This window comes from Geotrypetes seraphini, chromosome 2 (genome assembly GCF_902459505.1).
Source record: "Geotrypetes seraphini chromosome 2, aGeoSer1.1, whole genome shotgun sequence".
NCBI classification, from domain to species: Eukaryota; Metazoa; Chordata; class Amphibia; order Gymnophiona; family Dermophiidae; genus Geotrypetes; species Geotrypetes seraphini.
This window is the reverse complement of record NC_047085.1, coordinates 270,818,857-270,841,377: the sequence shown is the minus strand read 5'-3', so window position 1 is coordinate 270,841,377 and position 22,521 is coordinate 270,818,857. Positions and strand designations below refer to the sequence as shown.

The 22,521-nt window shown below is 43.4% G+C and overlaps 1 protein-coding gene across 1 annotated transcript in view; it reads left to right on the top strand.

Annotated features, from left to right (window-relative positions):
* The window catches only part of LOC117354870, a 96,019-nt gene that overhangs the window by 40,975 nt on the left and 32,523 nt on the right, over positions 1-22,521 (top strand). Inside the window, exon 6 of the mRNA XM_033932834.1 lies at positions 18,124-18,226. Within this exon, the coding sequence (XP_033788725.1) occupies positions 18,124-18,226 (103 nt within the window). The remainder of the gene's footprint in view (positions 1-18,123; positions 18,227-22,521) is intronic.

Genomic DNA, 22,521 nt, shown 5'->3' with positions numbered 1-22,521 from the left:
ATCTGTTTTAAGTAAAGTGGGGGGGGCTCCCCAACAAAACCCCCCGTCGGAGCCCCTAAAAACTGTCATTTTCTTCGGCGTGCGCCTCCATCTTGTGCTCAGTTGTCGGTGCGCACTTTTGTCTTCCGCGGTTTTGTCTATGAACTGATCCCAATACTGCAAAGGCACAGATAATTCCCTCTCCCAGCCCTGCCGGTAAAGGCCCACCTCCTTACTGGGTTCTACCCGTCCCAACCCCTTGTAAATCATGGACACCGAGATCTCCTCCTCCGTGTCCTCCCCCCAAAAAACATGCAAATGAGACCCCATATGACTAGCCAACTGCCCAGAGTCTAAGGTGGCCCAAAAATGCTTAAGCTGACAATACGCAAAAGTATTACCCCATTTACGTTCCACCCGAGTTTGCAAATCCTCAAACGCTACAAGCTCCCCCTCCAAAGTCATCACATGCTCCAACTGCTAGACCCCCCTCTCTCTCCCAGTTGGCAAAAGCTGCGTTATCAGTCCCCGGGGGAAAGGGGGAATACCCGTGCAATGGAATCTGATCAGTAATCGCTGGGTCCCCATCTAAATTACGTACCAACCATGTCCACACCTCCTTCAGAGAGCTCACCAACAGACTACAACGGAGCCCGTCAGGGAGCGCTCTACACGGCAAATGCAATAGCAACAATATATGGGCAGGTGAATAATATGTCCATCTGCACCGGTGTAAATTTAGTCGACCCCAGCAACCAATCTCGTAAATGCCTCAACAGGCACGCATAATTATACCATTGTAGATTGGGCAACCCCAGACTCCCTTCTCCACAACACCCGTGTAAACGGGCTACAGGCATTTTAGGCTTTTTATTCGCCCATATAAACCTAGAGAACATACCCTGCACACGACCCAGATCCCTACGAGAGAGGCGTAGTGGAAGAGTCTGAAGCATATAAAGCCACTTGGGCAAAATCATCATTTGAAGCAACTGAATCCGTCCCATCAACAACAAGGGTAATAAATGCCAGCTCTGCAATGCCCGTCTCGTATCATGCATCATACGCAGCACATTCAATTTATACAATGCCGCCACATCCATAGATATCTGTACCCCAAGATATTGGAAAGAACCTGTAGCCCATCTCAAGGGAAAATGAGGCCCCCATCCATCTCGCACCTCCTCCGAGGACACCAGCACCTCCAACTTATTCAAATTAAGCCGCAACCCCGCATACTCCCCGTATTCCTTCAGTAATTCCAACAAAGCTGGCAGCGAATGTTCAGGTTCCACAATATGAACTAACAGATCATCTGCATAAGCTGCTATTGATGCTGCCCCACCTGAAACCCCGCTATTGTCCAAATAACGTACACATCTTGAATAAGCGGATCTAAGGTCAACGCACAAAGGAGCGGCGACAGTGGACAACCCTGCTGGGTCCCACAAAAGATAGGGAAGAGGCCCGACTCCATGCCATTCACTAAAATACGCGCCTGAGGAAAGGAATACAGTGCTCACAAAACTGAAACAAAAAAACCCCCAAACCCATAGGCCTGCAAAGTCTCAAACATGAAATCCCACCGAACCCGGTCAAAGGCCTTTTCTGCATCAAAGCTGATTAAAAGGGACCTCTGTTGCCGGAAAGCCTTCAACTCCAATGATAGCAATAATTTACGCATATTCCAGGCAATCGACCTACCTTTTACAAAACCTACTTGAGCTTCATGCAAAAGCCCAGGCAATACCCCGGCCAATCGATTCGCCAAAATTTTAGCTAACAGTTTAACTTCTGCATTTAACAACGAGATAGGTTGATAAGCCTCCAGTTCCGTATGATCTCGCCAAGTGAGTACCAAAATACACGCTATATTGAGAGTCTCTGGCATTGCTTCTGCCTGAATCATCACATTAAACGCTTGGGCAAGGGGATCCACAATCCCCGCCCCAAGAATCTTATAAAACTCATTCCGAAAGCCATCTTCTCCTGGGGCCTTCAACAGTGGACTCCGCACAATAGCCGCATACACCTCTTCCGGGGTAACCAAAGCCTCCAATTTTGCCCTCTCCTGCGAATTAACACAAGGATGATGGACAGTTTGAAGATATAAAGCTCCACTCAGCCCCCATTCCCCTGGGCTCGCATACAACCGTCGATAATACTGTTGAAAAATGTCACAAATGCCCTAGTCCGAATGGACCCACTGCCCATGTGAATTCCACAAAACAACAATCGTCCGCGATCCCCAAGCCGGGGCCACCAAGCGAGCCAGCAATTTCCCACCTTTCTGGCCATGATGATAAAGGTGATATTTATAATATGCCATAGATTTGTGTGCCTGTTGATGTAACAACTCATTCAAGGCGATCTGAATCTCCAAATACCGGGCCCTTTCCACCGCCACATGGGTACTGCCAAAAAGACGGCGCGCTTGCCTCAGATCCCTATCCAAGCGCAAAATCTCACGGTCTCGTGTCCTGTGCACGTGGCTAGCATAATTAATGATAGCCCCTCGCAGCACCGCTTTGGCAGCCTCCAAAAAAAGCACCGGATGGTCCCTATGCATCTCATTATAAAGGACATAGTTTTTCCATTGTTCATGCAACATCTCTTGAAATTTAACGTCCTTATACAGGTAAACTGGAAACACCCAGCACCTTCTAGACTAGGCAGGTCCCCCCGGCTAACTGCATCCAAACCCAAGCATGATCAGATATAACTGCCGTACCAATCTCCGTCCTAGGAACCGAGCCAAACAAGGAATTAGACACTAAAAGGTAATCGATGCACGACTGTGTATTATGAGCCCGAGATTGGTGTGTATAATCTCTCTCCACCAGATGTAATACTCGCCACTCATCAACCAGATCAAGCAATTGTCCCATATTCTGCAACCCGCGAGCCCCCGGAGTCCGTCCCAAACTTACCCTCCGGAGCAATCAAGTGAGGGGTCCCAAACTGCATTAAAATCCCCACCCACTATCATTGGGGTCCCTTGATAGGTCAGTAATGCAGCCACCATCTGTTTCTGAAAGAGGGTGTCATAAACAACCAAGAATTATCGTTCATTTAGCCAACATCCCCGACAAATAACAAAACGCCCTCCATCATCTCTATCCAATACTTCTAAATTAGTCACCACCCCCTTCCGAAACAAAATGACCACCCCCTTCTTATTCACCCCATCTGCAGCTACATAATCCCCGACCCACCATTTCTTAAGTTTACTATGTTCCATAGCATTTAAATGAGTTTCTTGCAACAGAGCCACATCTACTTTATGCCGCTGCAAGTGCTGTAATATTTTTGATCGTTTGACTGGTGAGTTTATATCCCCCACTTTCCACTACACTATCTTAAGCATAGCCGTCCACAACCTGCCATGCATAAATCATCACTACCCCAAACCCGAACGCAGCAGCCCAGCCTCTAGCCACATTCCCCTCCAAAGCAACCATGCCCCCCTAGATCAAACCACTCAAACCCTCCAAAAACTGCAACCCCCCTCTCCCCTACCCCAATTCCCTGTCCCACCCTCCCAATCCCCCTTACTTCCCCTCCCATCTACCCTATCCAACCCCATAGCCGGCCAAGATCGACTAAACAAGGAAGGCCCACCAATGGCAAGGCCGCAATAGAACACGCACCCAAAAATACCCATGCATACTATCCCAGTCTCCCCCACACCCACACACTCTAGCGCACTCCCAACAACTCACCACCCCCCCACACAAGCAAACTCCCCTACCCCCACTCCTCCCCACAACCATCCATCTACCCCAGCATACTTCCCCGAGAGCTCTAAACCACTCTCCTTAACAAACAATAAAAGCATAAAACCAGCAACAAGTCTGAACTGCAGCATCATGGCGGACGTCCAATCTCCGACTCAGGAGGCATCCTCTTTGGCTTGCCCTGCGACTGCACTCTCTGCCATCTCGAACTCCGCTCACTAGCAGGGCACTCACCAGGTTCACTGCTCACATCACCCAACAATTCTTTCAAAGCACTCCACGCCTCCGCAATGGTTTTAACTCTCTTGTGCACCGACCCAATGTTCATCAACATTGCAAAAGGAAATTGCCAGCGATATTTACAACCAGCCTGCCGCAGATAACGAGTGACTCCCTGAAAGTCTCTCCGCTTTTTCAGAGTCAAAGCTGCCAAATCTTGATAGACCGCAATAGGCAGCCCATTCCAAGTATAGTCACTGTGGCGACGCACTGTCTGCAAAATAGCTTCCTTCACTCCATACGAAGTCAGACAGAAGACTATGTCTCTGGGAAGAGTCCCCTGCACCCGGCCCAAGGCTCGATGGCTCGTTAGATAGTCACTCCAAAATCTCCAGTCGTCCCACCCTGAGCCAAGCGCACCAAATCCTCACAAATATCTTACGTCACTTTCCAAATGTCTTTATAAGGTTCTTCCTCAGGGACTCCCCGCAACCGCAAATTACATCTGTGTGTGTGATTCTCAATGTCCTCCAATTTTTCCCAAATGGCTGCCCCGTCCTTCTGCAAGGCCGCCACATCACCCTGCGTATTAACGAGGTACTCAGCCACCGAATTCACTTGAGTCTCCAGTGCCTCCTTCTTGTGCACAACCTCCTGCAATTCTTGTTTGATGTCCAGGACTGCCTGCTTAATATCCGTGCGGATCAAGAGAATATCCACCCTTAGGGTCTCTATCAGTTCAGCCAGCCCTCCCACTTCCAAAGGGTCGTGCTCCCCCTCGATCTCTCTGGCCCCCGGCCCGATGCTTCCACGCCTCGCTCTGCACCCAGAGCCGCCGCCATCTTGGATGCGCCAGGAGGAAGCGAGGCCTTATCAAGTCCTGGACCTGCTTTGCCACCCGCGCACTTAACCTTGTCCAACTTGCAATGGGTGGACGCTGCCATTGTTCACCACTGCAACCGTGATGCTGGGGGAAAAAACTGCCGCCGATTATACCACCAATCCGCTAATATGCACTGCGGCCCCGACGGAGCTTCAGCCGATTGCGCCCTTCCACATCGGTGATGTCATTTCCTCACAAACTTGCATTTTTTCTAATTATGTGTATAGAATTTTGAATTTTTTGCACAGAATTCTGCCAGGAGTACAGAAAGAGGTAGAAAGGGATGAGAAGGAGAAATCTTGCATATTGTGGAGGGGAGGGAGACATGCATAGTTAAGAGAGAGAGAAAAATGTTGGACATAGAGTGGAGGGCAGGCAGATATGGTGTATGGGGAGAGAGAAAGAAATGTTGCACATGATAATGGAGTGGAGGAAGGGAGAGATGCTATGTGAAGGAGAATAGAGAGGTTTGACCCAGGGCACAAGGCAGGGAGAGTGAGAGAGATGGTAGACAGTGGAAAAGAAAAAGAAATGTTGGATATGGCAGTGGAAGGGAAGGTGCAGAGTGTGACCAGTCAGGCTCCGTGCCTGCCTTGGTCCCTGTGTTTTTCCTAGTGTCCACCGGGGAGCCAGAGAGAGAGAAGCCCAGGTGAGAGCAGGCTCAGTTAGAGCAGGGTATGGCTCCCCTCTTGAAAAGCCAGTGGATGTTAGCAAGCTGCTAGGCAGGTTAGGGAGAAAGCTCAGGGTTCTCCCTAAAGAAGAGCTTTCTGCCTCAAGCACGGGTAATACCTGTGATCCAATGGAAGTGGAAGAAGCTGAACCCACTTCAGAGTTGCTGGAAGTAGACCAAGAGATGCCAATGGAGTTGCAAGGAGAGCTGGTCCCTGAGGATTTATGTGCAACCCCTGAGCCAATGGAAGTAGGCTTGGCTTCTATTTGCAAAGACTGAGCAAAGAACTGTGGGTTTTTTTCTTCTGTTTGCTGTTCTGCTGAGATTGGGGTTTTTTGGTTTTTTTTTATCCTCAGTCAGTTGCATGGACTTCCTGAACTGTGGGTGTGTTTTTCTATTTTGATTATCTACACAGTTTGTTAAGCTGGGAGTGCTTTTGTGAGGAGAAGTTTGCCAACAACCGGGAAGGATTTTGTAAGCTGTTTTTTAAGCTTTCTGTCAGGCAAACTTGAGGCACTCCCCTAGACCCAGCAGTGCTATAAGATAAGCTGGAGGCTTTGCTAGTTAAGACTGATTGAATATTAGAGTATCATAGCTAGGAACTGAACTTTCTTGAAACCTGCTAGGAGCAGGCTTTGAAATCCTTATTGCAAGAAGCTCTGTAGAGTATGGAATCACAGAGAAGATTATTGGCATTTGTGAGGAGAAATCCTGAACTCATCCAGAGTTTTCCCTTTTGGGGATTTTCTTTGTGTTTTGAAGTTACATTGATTTTGGGGTTTTGCCATTCTGTTTTCATTCTGACATTAAATTTTCTTTGGGAACCGAACCTGGAATTGTGTGCATTGGTTCTGTTTTTGTTTTACTCATATTAATGCAGTTCCTGCAGGGTGAATCCATACTGGATCACACGCCGGTGCAATTTGAGCTGTAGCCACAAGGGGCACAGAGGAGGCCCATTGGAAGGCTCTGGTGCCAGCTACAAGAGATGAAAGATAAATGGTGAGCGCAGAGAAAGAAGAAAATGTCAAATGGGCAGGAGACTCTGCTGAGCAAGTTAACAGAAGACAAACAGAAACCAGAATTGTTTGATTTTCTAGGCATAGAACAGCAATTGCACATCCCATACCACCAACAGACAGCAGGGCAAGTAGAAAGAATTAACCAATCTATTAAGGCCCATCTCAGCCCTATGCTATATCTGACTGGAAAAAACTGGGATCAGATATTCCCTTTGGTCAGAGCTAATGTTTGTAAGTCCACAGGTTTTGTACCTTTTGAAGCCTTGTTGAGAAGACCAATGCCACGGTGGGAAAATCTGCTGTATCCTTTTCTTCCAGAGGACCAGACAGTAATTCTTGCCAATGATTGGATGAAATCCCTGCTAGGACATCAAAAGAAATACAGGCCACTGTGATGGCTGACACAGAAAAGTCTAGGGATTATTTCAGGAAGTACATGCAAAAGGTTCTGATTTAAGGCCCCTCAAGGGCTGTTGAACCCCAGACCTAACCTGCCTTCTGGAATAGTAAAGTGGGAGGGCCCGTACTTAGTAACTGACTCCCTAGACCCAAGCCTGTACAAATTTTAATGCCAGACAACCAGCAGTGTTGGAAACACATTGCTCAGTTGAATCTGTTTATCAGTTTCTGTTTTCAGAAATCACTTGAAGACAGACAGCATGGACAACTGTTTTCTGAAGAAAAGTGAAGAGATACCATTCTTGATCAGGGTAAAGTCAGCACATTGACTTTTCCATGCCCCTGTGACAGAATGCAGAACCCTTTCCTCCCCCCTCTTGTCAGCCGTTCTGAAGCAGGGATAATATCAGCACACTGATATTATTAGGCCCCTGTGAAAGAATGCAGAATCTTTCTCTCTCCCCCTTCCTTGGTACAAATTAACCTTTATCTTATTTAAGTAGTCCTTATATGGAAAAGGACTTCAGCAAACAGACATGGACTACGTGCAGAAACACAGACATTGAATATGTGTAGAAACACAGGCATTGCCTACGTGCAGAGTTGAGGGTGACATGATGTAAATGCATGTGACTTTGTATCCACCAATCATTAGAGATGTACACAGGGGAGTTACTATGATGTCATTAGCATAGAAGCATAAGGGGGCTCGAAGCTTGCCGTGGCAACGCCTCCGCCTGACTCGTATCCTGTGTGTGCTGTTTGTGTGTTTCATCCCTACAAGTGCTACAAGTGGCACCTCGAACAGGGGACCTTCGCCCTGCTTGCTCCGTCTGACAATAAGACTTGGTGCACCTCATCCTCCGGGATTCTATCGAGTAAGTATGGGAAATTCCCTGTCAGATTTACAGCGTGCTCATGTGAAAGAATTGAAGTATATTCTGAGACATACAGATTGAGAGATGTATCTGATTCGCAGTTAAAATGTTTAGTACAGGAGATAGGAGAGCACTGCCCCTGGTATCCAGAAGAGGGACCCCTAAAATTAGAAGATTGGATAGTTTTGTATGCTGAGCCTAGAGCATCAGCAGCCATCTTAATGGTATAGCAGAAGTGTAAATGTGCCTTGGAGAAGGTAGGGACAGAGGCATCCTCCAAGGTGTCAACTGTCTCATTAACCATTCCCCCCTGACTATTCCAGTCAGAACATATATCCCAAAATCATACCTCCCGCACAGTTACCTCCAGCTCCTTTAAGTGCAAAAAAGAAAGAAACATTAGCGTCCCCTTTAAGTGCGTTTCAAGCAATGATAAAAAAGGTCAGAGAGGAAGGGCAATTGGAAGCAGAGGATATGAAAGATTTAATTCAAGCCTACCCAGTCACATATGCCCAAGATCCTAATGGGCCAGGACAGATAGCTAATTATCAACCATTATCCTTTGCAATGTTGTGAGAAATGCGTAAATCTATTTCTGAGACAGGTTTACGAAGTAATTTCACAGCTGGGTTATTTGAAACCTTGACTGGGGCACATACCTTAATACCACAAGATTGGAAAGACATTAGCCACTCGAGCAGCAAGACTGGACAACCAAATCTCCAACCTTCTGATGACCACCCCAGACTATAGGACTTTCAGAAAAGAAATAAAAACCATACTTTTCAAGAAATTCCTGAAGCAGCAATAACATCACGACCTCTTAGTAACTCTAAAACTGACATTAGATCTACCCATTACCGCACTAATAATAACAAAAAAACCTCCACTATGACCACCTTTTAATTCTTTTACAAACCACCTCACCCACAACAACACGTTAAATGTTTATAAGATCTACAACTTACCTCTCTAGCTAATCATTGTAACTCTGCTTTTTTAAATTAACCTTTTGTAATCCGCCTTGAACCGCAAGGTAATGGCGGAATAGAAATCCCTAATGTAATGTAATGTAATGTAATGTAATTATGCACATGGTATTGACTACATGTTAATATGTTATGTGGCATAGTGAATATCAAAGGGAAGCTCAATGGAGAGCTTTACAGTCTGGAGGGCTTTATATCCCAGATCAGTTATATGGAACAGGAAATTTCTCCACTATTTCCCAACAATGTGTACTTCCAACAGAAACACTGACGAAAGGAAGTCAGTGTGCATTCCGAGCATATCATAAAGTATCAGCCTTAGGAACACCAGTTAAAAGTTATGCTAGCACCAAACAGGGAGCTATTGAGCCTTATATTGATTTTATAAACAGGTTGCAGGAAGCAATACAGAGATAATATTGAGGCTCAAAATGATTTAATGATGAAATTAGCCAAAGACAATGCTAATTTAGATTGTTGTAAAGCATTACAAGGTTAAGGAAACAGGGCATATATTACCTTAGCAGATATGCTGCAAGCCTGTGCTGATATTGGCACTCAAATGTATCAAATGAGCCTTTTGGCTGCTGCAGTACAAAAAAGTTCAACTCCAAAAGGCAATTGTTATGGCTGTGGGAAACCAGGACATTTCAAATGAAATTGCAAGGCAAATATTAATAAACCGCCCGTATTGAACAGAGGGCGACCCCCTAGTATTTGTCCAAAATGTAAGAAGGGATATCATTGGGCTAACCAATGTCGTTCAGAAACAGCAGGACACAACCCTTCGGGAAACTTCCCATTGGGCAGGTCTCTTGCCCTGGTACAAAAAGAGACTACAGTAACATACCCCTTGAAATTTCAAGTGCAAAGCCAACTATGTTAAATTCAAAATCTGAAACATCTCAAAGTGCGGACATAGATTTATATATTTAAGCAGAACAGGAATTGAAAATAGCAGGAGAAATCTATCGATTGGAATCTCAGCTTTCGGGACCTTTACCTCCTAACTCTGTAGGGTTGGTATTACCCAGATCTTCTGCTGCTCTAAAGGGTATATTTATAATTCCTGGAGTGATAGATGCTGATTACAAAGAAAATATAAAGATACAAATTTGGACTAACATGCCACAAACTGTGTGTTTAGGAGAATCTTTTGCACAATTAATTTTGTTGTCATTCATCTTACCTGCAGGAGGAAAAGAGGTGATTTGTGAGAATCAAGGATTTGGTTCTACTACAAAGCAAGTATATTCTCTTACACAAATAATAGGTAATAGTCATCCTTTGGTGAATGTAAACATTTTATTTCAAGGGTTATTAGATATGGGAGCTGATGTCACTGTGATAGCTCTGAATCAATGGCCATCAGAATGGCCCATTGATCAGGTAAAGCAAGTGTGGGGAATTGGGAGAAAGCAGGAAGCGAAGCAAAGTAAATATTGGCTGACAATCACGGTAGAAGGAACAAAGCAGACAGCCACTGTCAGACCCTATATCTTACTAGTTCATCTAAATCTCTGGGGGAGGGATTTGTTATCACAATTCAACAATTTGCTGCACCTACAATAATGAATCATACAGCCTTGCCCTTAATGTGGCTCACTGAAACTCCACAATGGGTGGAGCAATGGCCATTAACATAGCCAAAGTTAGAAGCTTTACATCAATTAGTTCAAGAACAATTGAATGCTAAACATATAGAGACTACGACAAGCCCTTGGAATTCTCCAGTGTTTGTAATAAAGAAAAAAAATCAAGTAAATGGCGATTATTACATGATCTTAGGAAAATAAATGAATGCATTCATCCAATGGGCCCTTTACAATGTGGAACCCCCAATCCTAACATAATCCCGATAAATTGGGAGGTTTTGGTAATAGACCTTAAAGATTGTTTTTTTTACCATTCCTCTACATCTAGATGTTAAAGAAAAATTTGTGTTCACTGTGTCTGTTCTTAATCATAGTCGGCCAACTCAGAGGAATCAATTGACGGTCTTGCCACAAGGGATGTTAAACAGTCCCACTCTGTGTCAGATATATGTTTCTTAAGCATTGCAAATTTTCAGAGCAAATACTTCCGAAGCCTTAATATATCATTAAATGGATGACATTTTAATAGCAGCACCAAAAATAAAAACAGAATGGATTTCTGAGTTGACCACACATTTAAAGCATTATGGATTGTGCATTGCACCTGAAAAAATTCAGAAACAGTATCCTTATATCTATTTGGGTCACAAATTACTACAATCGTATGCAGCTCCAACCATCATTACTTTAAAACTTAATTCTACAATCACGTATGTTGAACTGCAACAAATCCTGGGCATTTTTAATTGGGTACACCCCTATTTTAATATACCTACTGATTTTCTCAGCTCATTATTTTATCTTTTGACTAGAGGCAAACAACCTGCAAATTTGATCTATATAACACCAAACATTCAAAAAGTGATAGCGATTATTAACCAGCATTTATTTATCCACTTTCTTTATTAATCCTCCCACAGAAACGCCAACCTATTGCGGTTCTAGGCCAGCTAACCCCAAATAATCGTTTACATATAGTGGAATGGATCTATTTACCACATACATCCCCTAAGAATATCAGCTCTCCTCAATACATGTATAGTTCACTAATATGTAAGGCAAGAAATAGAGCCTTAAACATTTTGGGATTAGACTTGGTATCTATCACCGTTCCCATTTCACAAGATCAATGGGAATTTCTTTTTAAATATAATGATGAATTGCAAATCGCATTAACAAATTACATCGGTCATATTTGTCATCATTATCCTAAAGATAAACGATTAATTCTAGTTGCAGAAAGCATTTTGGATTTTCATTCTGCACTAAGCTTAAAACCTATAATTGATGCTCTTACTGTCTATACAGATGGCAGCAAGACACGCAGAGTCATGCACTAGACTAAAATTAATCTTGGGTCTTATTCACTCCCCCGCAACAATCCGCTCAAAGATCAGAAGTAGCCGCTGTTATTCTTCCACTGCAAACCTTTTCCCATTGTCCATTGAACCTGATCACAGACAGTCTGTACGTTCGTAATTTAATTTACCATCTTCCTGGTGCCTACATCACCCGTCAATTGATGACAACTTGCTATCATTGTTTCTTGAATTATGCTTTTTATTGTTGACACGTAAACACTCTCAGCGTGTTTCATATTCGTAGCCATCAAAATCTTCCTGGAGTCATTTCTACAGGAAATAATATCGCAGACGCTGCAACCAAGAAAGTCTATGCACAATTTGCTACCCCCTTAGATAGTCATGCATTCTTCCACCAAAATGCTAAAGCCCTGGTAAAAATGTTTAAAATTCCCTTAAATAAAGCTACAACTATAGTTCAATCTTGCCCACAATGCTCACAGCTTCATTCGGCTGCTGAGTACGGTGTAAACCCCAGGGGACTTGCAGTAAATCAAGCGTGGCAAATGGATGTCACACAATATCCCCCTTTTGGGAAATGGAAATATCTACACGTTACTATTGACACCTATTCTGGCTATCTTTGGGTGACGTCACAAACTGGAGAAACAACTAATCAAGTAATTAATCATATGTTCCAATGTATTGCTGTTATGGGAAAACCAAAAACTTTAAAAACAGATAATGGTTCTGCATATTCTTCCAATGCTTTTTCTGAGTTTTGCTTACAATGGGATATCCAGCTGATTCACGGTTTGCCTTACAATTCTACAGGACAAGCCCTTGTAGAACGTGCAAATCGTACATTAAAATCTTATTTATTAAATAGAAACCAGTGAAATATGCTGTTCCTAACTTGAGACAGGTTCAAATGTCTTTATCCATTGTTTTATTCACTATTAACCATTTGAACTATTTTTCATAGTACTCTGCACATGATAAACACCATCAAAAGGCAGTTCTATCACCACAACCTCTGGTTAAATATAAACTGTCTCCTAATTCTGTCTGGCATGGACCTGCTCCCTTAATAACCTGGGGGAGGGGCTATGCCACTGTTTTAATTCCTACAGGTCCTGTTTGGGTGCCGAGCAGACACATCTGACCTGCACGAGCCATTGCTGACACGCCTCCTGTTCCTATCTCAGAAACTACAGAAGCAGAAAGAAATGTCATGGCACAAGCATCTGCAGAACCCCATTCCTGAGTTTGATTTCATCTTACGACGACCACAGCAAGTTCCCATACCACAGCAAGACGACCAGAAAAGAAAGCATTATTCCAAGACTGATCCTGTGACTTGGGGACACATTAAAAGCTTAAGTGACCAAGCCATTCTCACAGTGAAACAAAATGAAAAAGAAATGACACCTGAAAACTTTACTGCTGCTATTTTTGCACAATTGGCTTATAACTCTTTAATGATTGTTATTTGCTTGTTAACTTTTCTTAGTCTTTCTTTACCTTCTGCTGGGGAATCATGGGAGCAAAGAATGCAATATAACATTTGGGAAAAAGCAGATATTTCAGGAAATGACTATTTCTGCTTACAGCAGAGCATTGATGCACACACTTTGTTAGATTCTTGTCTAATTCCAGTGTGTAAAGCACCAGGAGGAATAGGAGATATTTTCCAATTAACCAATTTTATGACTGAAGATTAAATACCATATACCATGTTTACCTCATGGGGAAAAGTAGCCAGAAAATTACCCTGGGATGCCATAACCTTTTATACCCCCATTGTAGCTAATCATAAGAATCTGTCATGTGCTAGGGTAAAAAATTGCACTAGAAATTGCATTAACAGTGGACTAGCTTTGTGGAACTGTTCGTATTTTGTAAAATTTCATATATTAATGCTCACCTTGTCCTTCCTTCAGGATGGTTTTGGACATGTGGAAAGCGATACTGGAATTACATTCCAGCTAACTTAACACACAACACACAATGCTGCCTTAATAGATTAGTAGCAGCCTTGGTAAATAAAAAGCAACTGATTAATCCCAGGATTACCAAAGAAAAACGCTCTGTCTCTATAACTTCTGATAGTTATATCTTAAATGACCGGTGTGACAGTAATATCGACTTGCTATCAAAAGCGATTAACTTGTCCTATTGATCAGTTTCTCCTCAACAATGGATTTCCTGTCCTATTAATTTTCTTTCTTCCACCCCTCTTAAAGTCAATCAATTTGTACCTTTGCTTAATCTTTTGTAAACCGCATAGAACTTCACGGTACTGCGGTATATAAACTGTTATTATTATTACAAGCAGAATATGTCTCTTTGGCAATTTCTTTAGTTGGTGTACCTGGGTTAGTTTTATATAATCATAAAACTTTAGCTCGATTGGCTTGTGCATTAGCGAAAAACTTCAATCATACCTCACACGTACTTAGCTTGTTAGATCAAGTACAAGATGAAATACGGACAGCTGTGTTAGACAACAGAGCAGCCATAGATTATCTCTTATTATTACATCATCATGGTTGCAAAACCATTAAAAATATATGCTGTTTTAATCTAACCGATAACAGCAACAGTATAAAAGCACAAATTCAGCAACTACATGAATTGGCCTCTAATATGCATCAAGATATCTTACCACAGTGGTGGAATGCTTTATGGTCCTGGTTACCATCTGGCCAATGGATCTGGGTCCTTTTACAGTATCTACTCATTGGAATAGGTCTTTTGATCGCTTTCTGTTGTTTTGTTCAATGCCTGCCTTCTTTGTTTACCTTATGCATAAGTCCATGTCATGGTCGATACCGCAATTTATCCCGATCAAATTTGCCTTACATCTATAAGGCTCTTAAAAATAACAAGGAAAGAGGGAATGAAGAGACGCCATTCTAAATCAGGGTAAAGTCAGCACACTGACTTTTCCAAGCACCTGTGACAGAATGCGGAATCCTTTCCTCCCCCCTCTTGTCAGCCGTTCTGAAGCAGGGATAATATCAGCACACTGATATTACTAGGCCCCTGTGAAAGAATGCAGAATCTTTCCCTCTCCCTCTTCCTTGGTACAAATTAACCCTTATCTTATTTAAGTAGTCCTTATATGGAAAATGACTTCAGCAAACAGACATGGACTACATGCAGAAACACAGGCATTGAAAACGTGTAGAAACACAGGCATTGCCTACGTGCAGAGTTGAGGGTGACACGATGTAAATGCATGTGATTTTGTATCCACCAATCATTAGAGATGTACACAGGGGAGTTACTATGATGTCATTAGCATAGAAACATAATAAAAGGGGCTCGAAGCTTGCCACGGCAATGCCTCCACCTGACTCGTATCCTGTGTGTGCTGAGTGTGTTTCATCCCTACAAGTGCTACAGAAAAGTCACTAGGGAATGGTAACTACAGTATATTATTTACTCCTATTGTATATCTGGGTCCTATCTACAGGACAGGTGTGTAATAGTTATGTAAATAAATATTACCGTATTTTCTCGCATATAACGCGCGCGTTATACGTGGTTTTTACAAACCGCGCATACCCTTGCGTGTTATACGCGTGAGCGCGTTGTACAAAAATTTTTTTACATAGTTTCCCCCCCCGACGCCCGATTCATCACCCGGAAGGAGCGCTCGCACTCCCACCCCGAAGGACCGCTCGCACCCCCACCCGAAGAACCGCTCGCAACCCCACAGCCTCCCCCCCTCCCCCATGGAGAAGCTGTCTACCTTGTTTCCGGATGCCAGCCCAGCTGCTTCCTCTGCCGGCGTCCTGCCCCTTCTCAGAGCCCTGTGCTGCGCTGCTTCCTCTTCAGGCGGTCCCACCCTTTCTCTGACCCTAACCCTAACCCTAAGGCGCGCTAGCTGATTTAGTGCATGCTAAATATTAGTGCGCACTAAACGCTAATGCGCCTATTCTATGAACGCATTAGTGTTTAGCACGTGCTAAATTGGCTAGCGCACCTTAATAAAAGAGGGGGTATATTGGGGGGGGGAGATTACTTCTCACTCAGCTGGATCCTAGCATTTCTTGCTTGATTTATCATGGGAATATATCTGTTTGTTTACAGAGTTTGCTGCCTTTCCTGCCCTTGCTTTTTTGTGTTGTGTATGTGCTGGTTACCTCAATAAAGATATTATTAAAAAAAAAAAAAGAATTATCCCCTTAGTGCAAAGGGCAGATTTTACATATGCTAATGATTATTCAAGATGCCTTTAATAAAAATAAATAAAAACAGAAATACAACAAAAGAAAGGATAGTAAAGTGTTATATTTTTTGTTGGACTACATAAATTATTCACACATTTTTGAAGCTAAAACCTGCTTCTTCAGGTCAAGATATGAGGAAAAGATGACAATATCAAAATATATGTGGTATAAATGAGACATGAAAAACATTCAAATGACAGTTTCAAAGGAAAGGTAGAGGTTGGGATGGGAAGGAGGAGGAGTGAGAAACAAGGAAAAATGGATGAGTAAATCAGAAAGTGACAAAAGCACCTATTACTACTACTGTTTTATTTCTATAGCACTAGTAGATGCACATAGCACTGTACATTAAACATGCTTGAAAGAGCTTACAATCGAAACTATGACAGACACACAGGACACAGGGTGGCTCAATATATGATGCTCATGAAGGAACATACAAAGGGATGAGGAGGTAGGGAGGGTAGGGACTACAGAAGGAATGAGAAACAGATTTATAGTGTATTACAAGTTGGAAGTGTTAGGACCTAGATGCAGTTTGGAAAAAGTTGGGTTTTGAGCCTGGATTTGAATACCATCAGAGATGAAGCCTGGCGTACTGATTCTACCACTCCTGTTTCTCACCCCTCCCCATCCAACCCCTTTCCTAACATAGTAATATAGTAAATGACGGCAGAAATAAACCCTCACAGTCCATCCAGTTTGCCCAACAAGGTGGTCAGAGCTGTGCCCGCCACTCTGTGCAGGTCCCAGTCACCCATGTTCAAGTTCCAGTTATGAAGTCACCACCATGCCAACTATTTAGGCAGCCAAACATGATGGGGATGATTTGTGCTTATAACCATGACTCCAAGTACTGCTGACAATATTCAACTTACCAGTCAAGATGCTTTCCCTTCCGCCTAAGCTGCATAGCACCCCCCCATGTGAAGTATGTGACATTAATTTAAGAGCCTCTTCTATCAAACATATATATATATATGTATGATTTACGTGAATCATGCAATTTTTTTTTTCATTAGCCACTGTCAAAACACATGCCACAAGATGCACTTTTAGCAGTGCTGATTTTTGTGGCCAAAAGCTGACGCCGTTCTTGAAGAATGGCTTGGTGATTTTTAAGAATCCACAGGAGTACTCATTTCAATGTTGAAGAGCCCATTTACATGGCAGTGTCGGAGACTGCTAGAAAGTGCACTAAAGACTGTGATAAGCTGTTTTGATAATCCACCGCTAAAATGTGTGCAGGCTAAACCATCGGAAACCAGTTTAGCGACCGTGTTAATGTTTTGAGAATCTGACCCTCAGTCTCTTGCCATTTACAAGACACAAACTGTAGAAATCTTCCTGGCATCAGCCTTAGTTCTCCTATGCTGGATTTAGCTAATTTTCTTTCAGTCTCTTGCTATTTGCTGGAAGCAGACCATAGAAGTATGTCCGGTGTAGCCACTGTTCCCCCATGCTGGATTTGGCTAATCTACTTTCAGTTTCATGCTATTTGTGGGGCACAGGCTGTAGAAGTCTGTTCAGCATCAGCCTTAGTACTCCGTGCTGGATTTATGTAATCTTCTTTCAGTCTCTTGCCATTTGTGAGACACAGATCGTAGAAGTCTGTCAGGCATCAGCCTCTGTTCCCAGTACTCCTGCCCATGATAACACCTCAACAGCCATATTGTATTTCCATCCTCTTTCTATTAAGGCATCCCCTGTGCCAAGCGTTTTTTAAATTCTCTCACCGTTTTTCAATTCTAACTCCGCTCTTAGAACTGTCATTGGAAAGCTTTTCATATCTCAATTATACATATTTTGACATTGTCATCTTTTGCCCATATCCAATCTGAAGAAGATTCTACCTTTGAATTCTTGTAAAAATATATTTAGTTCAATAAAAATTGTATTACCATATTTTTTCTTTTGTTTTATATCTGATTTATTTGTATTTCGTATTACTTTGAAATCCATTAAAATCCAGCAATGGAACCCTCTTCTGTATTGCTGACCTAAATTAAATTAAATTGAGTTCTCAGAATAAGCAATGTAGCTAAATAGATTTATGAAATAATGACTCATTCCATTACAGTGGTTTAAAATGGCCACAGTTGATCAGTTTTCCTTATTGCATAGTTCATAAGGTATGTATAAGCCCTATAAAGACTACTGCAATAAATATATGTATATATTTTTTTATTTTTTTGCTTTTTCTCTTTTAGAATCTATCACAGAAATCATGAATATATCTTAGAGAAACTTCAAGTCATTTTTATGCTACTTTGTGGGATAACGAGTATGAAAGCCGTGGACCTGAAAACTTTGGTGAGTTTCAATCTCTCCGGCTGTCAACCAACAACACCCCCCTCCAGCAACAGGAGAGATGCCAACTTTCTCCCGCTGCCAAGAAACCTATGTCGCCGATGAACAACCTCCACCCCCCCAGAGACGGCTGCAACACCCCCCATAGCGGAGAGATTCCCACACTCTCCCACTACAAAAAAATCCCGGCCACATACCTTCCCCACAGCGGGAGAGATGCCCACTCTCCCCCACTTGCAAGTGATCCCCCGCCATAGAACATGTTCCCCCCACCTCCAATGCCCCCTGCCCCTTACCTCCAAATAGATGCACGGAGTCCAGATTTCCTCCTCCCAGTTGGCCTGGTTAACGAAAATGGGCCTTCCCCTCCCCGGTGCATCAAGAGATGCACTGGGAAGGGTCCTAAGGCTCTGATTGGCTCGGACACCCCATAGGGGGGACCTTAGGCATCCAGGCCAATCAGAGCCTTTAGGCCTCTTCCCGGTGCATCTGGAGAGGGGCCTGAGGCTCTGATTGGCCCAAGTTTTTTAAGGCCCCTTAGGAGGGGCCTTATACAACCTGGGCCAATCTGACCCTTAGGCACCTCCTTGGTGCATCCCAAGATGCACCGGGGAGGGGAAGGCCCATATTCGATGATGCAGGCCAGCTGGGAGGAGGGAGTGCATAGTTTTTATAGTCTATAGTTGTATTAAAATTTGATATAATTGCCTATTCATAGGTTTCTAGTCAAATTTCAAAAATAAAAATTGGGATTAGCGCCCAAGAAAAGGATCTGGGTATCATCGTAGACAATACGATGATACCTTCCGCCCAATGTGCAGTGGCGGCGACCAAAAAAGTAAACAGGATGCTAAGAATTATTAAAAAGGAGATGGTTAAAAAGACTAAGAATGTTATAATGCTCCTGTATCGCTCCATGGTGCGACCTCATCTGGAGTATTGCGTTCAATTCTGGTCTCCTTATCTCAAGAAAGATATAGTGGCACTAGAAAAGGTTCAAAGAAGAGTAACCAAGATGGTAAAGGGGATGGAACTCCTTTTGTATGAGCAAAGACTAAAACAATTAGGGTTCTTCAGCTTGGAAAAGAGACGGCTTAGGGGAGATATGATTGAAGTCTAAAAAATCATGGGTGGAGTAGAATGGGTACAAGTAGATTGATTTTTCACTCTGTCAAAAATTACAAAGACTAGGGTGCACGCAAAGTTACAGGGAAATACTTTTTTTTTAAAAAAAAATAAAGCAGTTTATTAAATGACAAAGTACAACCAACAAAACAGCTGATACAACATTTTCAGAATACAAAACACAGTACCAGCAAACCACCAGAACATGTGGAGAAAGGCAGAGTCCAGGTTGGGTTCTTATACCCAGACTCGGCCAGATCCCACCCCTCCATCCCCATCCCACCCTTAACCCACTGGCAGTGTAGGTACCACTGGCTTCCTCAGCCGGTTGAGTACTCGGCTTTTAATCAAAGGGGGGTAAAGTATCCAAATAAGGTGTCCAAACGGACAAGAAGAGCTTACTACGAGAATGAGAAAACCGAGCTGACAAGGATTCCCATACCATCAAAAGATGGAATTTGTTGCACCAAAACCAAATGGTGGGTGGGGAGTCCTGGAGCCAATGATTTAAAATACATTTCTTACCTATGATATAGCCCTTGCAGAGAAGTAAAGAATCACCAGCAGAGAGTCCACTCAGAAAACCCTTAGCTAAAAAGAGAATCCCCTCAACCTGAGATGGAAGGGTCTGTAAATAACAGCGGACCTCCGACCAGAAGGCAGCAATAACTGTACAAGACCAGCGACCATGTGCTAGAGAATTATCAACACGGTGGCATTTTAAACATGTAGAGGTAGAAGCACATCCAAAATGATAAGCCTGCTTCTGAGAAATATAACCCCGATGAAGGACCCGAAATTGACATTCCTGAAGCTCAGCACTTTGCACCACCCAAGGAATTTGCTGCACCAAAGGAGAGAAGGATGCTACCCTAGTGCAGCAGCCCAAGTCCACAGAGACGAAAGCTGAGAATAGTCCCTCCTTGGCTGCAGAGCCACCAGCCGGCAATGATATTGAGACACCAAGAACCAATCCCAGACATCATCAAAAATGAAATCCTGCAAAGTAATCAAAAAAACATGCTCTAAGGACTCCCTTGGCAGAGTAGCAATGTAATAATAATAATAATAAATAATAACTTTATTTTTGTATACCGCCATACCCCGAAGAGTTCTAGGCAGTTCACATTAGTTAGACAAAGATTACAAGTGGTTACATATCAAATTTAACAAATGGTTACAAGTGGTAACATATCAAATTGAACATAGCGTTGCAAACAGTAAGGAGGGAGTAGTTACAAGAGGTTACATATCAAAATGATCGTAGGGTTGCGAACAGCAAGGAGAGAAGTAGAGGGGAGAGGAAGGGGAGGGGGAGGGGCATTAAGGGACTTGGTTTCGAAATAGGTGAGTTTTGAGCAGTTTTCTAAAGTCGAGGTAGTTGTAGGCCTTGAGGGCCATTTGGGCTAGCCAAGGGTTTATTTTGGCGGCTTGGAAGACGTAGGTTTAGTCGAGGAATTTTTTTGAGTGGCATAGTTTTAGGGAGGGGAAGGTGAAGAGAGAGCTGCTGGTACACAAAGTGATCCAAAGCACTCGGGGACCAGGACACCTGGAGAGCTGGGAAATGAGAAGGACTCCCATCCGCCTGAAAGAAATGCCCCAGATTGCGGAGCCCCTTCTTCGCCCATCGTTTAAAAACAACATTATCCTGACCTGAGCAAAAGGCCACATTATCTACTGGCAGTAAAACTGAGCTAGAAGGCGAATGGCCCCAAAACCGCAGCACACACCGCCAAGCCCTGCGCAGCAGGTGAACCAAACAGCTATGTACCCCAGGACCCAACCGCTGATTCCCATCCCAGTGTAAGAGATAAAGTAAGGCCCAGGGGAAAAAATAATTGGCCTCCAAGGCAACATCTGTGTATTGAGAGCTAGCAAAAAGCCAGTCTCTCAGATGATGGAATAAACAGGCCAAATTATAAAGATGAACCAAGGGAAGCCCCAAGCCACCTGTAGACCAGGATCCATAAAGAAAAGTACTGTTCATCTTCCCCCTTCTTGCCCCCCAACAGAAGGAGAGAATCAATCTCTTAAGACGAGCCAGGTCTTTTTTCAAAAGAAACAAGGGAAATGTTTGTAACAGATATAACCACTTAGGAAAGACAACCATCCGGAATAGATGAAAACGACCCATCAACGAAAGAGGAAGATTCACCCAGCGACGCAGAAGTCTCCCAGTTTCAGTCAACAAACGAACTACATTCTAGCGATATAAGGCCCTAACATCTACAGACAGCTGAATACCTAGGTAACTAAAAGAGCGTTCTGCCCATCGTAAGGGGAATCCAGGTCCCCAGCCCTCTACAGGGAAATACTTTTAAAACCAATAGAAGTAAATTTTTTTTCACTCAGAGAATAGTTAAGCTCTGGAACGCGTTGCCAGAGAATGTGGTAAGAGCGGATAGCGTAGCTGGTTTTAAGAAAGGTTTGGACAAGTTCCTGGAGGAAAAGTCCATAGTCTGTTATTGAGAAAGACATGGGGCAAGTCACTGCTTGCCCTGTATTGGTAGCATGGAATGTTGCTACTCCTTGGGTTTTGGCCAGGTACTGGTGACCTGGATTGGCCACCTTGAGAAAGGGCTACTGGGCTTGATGGACCATTGGTCTGACTGAGTAAGGCTATTCTTATGTTCACATTGTTTTGGGGTTTATTTGACATACTGGAACCCTGGGGTAGGCGGGGAGGAACTACATATGCTAAAAGAAAAGAGAACAATCAAGGTAAAAGACAAAAGGGAGGGTTTGTTTAAGAAGAACTGAGACTGACTTTATGACTCTTGTGGAGATTAATGATCAGGTACAAAGTTACATCGAGAAGGCATCTTTGAAGAGATGGCTTTTAAGTTTTCCTTTGAAACGATCTGGTATTTTTTCTTTTCTTTGGAGGTAAGAAGGAGGGGACGTCAGAGGCGGGGGAGTGGGGGTGCACGGTCGGGATTTCTTGGCAGCAGGAGTATATGGACATCTTTCCTGCTGCAGAAGGGACTGTTGGTTGGTGGGGTGTCGCTGCTGTTCTATGGGGGGGAGGGAGTTGCTTGCGCCGCTGCAGTGGAGGGGTGTTGTGATGCAGCAGGAGAGAATGGATATCTCTCCCGATGCATCACAATACAGGCTTTCTAGCAGCCTCTGACACTGCCTGGTACCACTGGACCAGTCGCTTATTTTTGTCATCA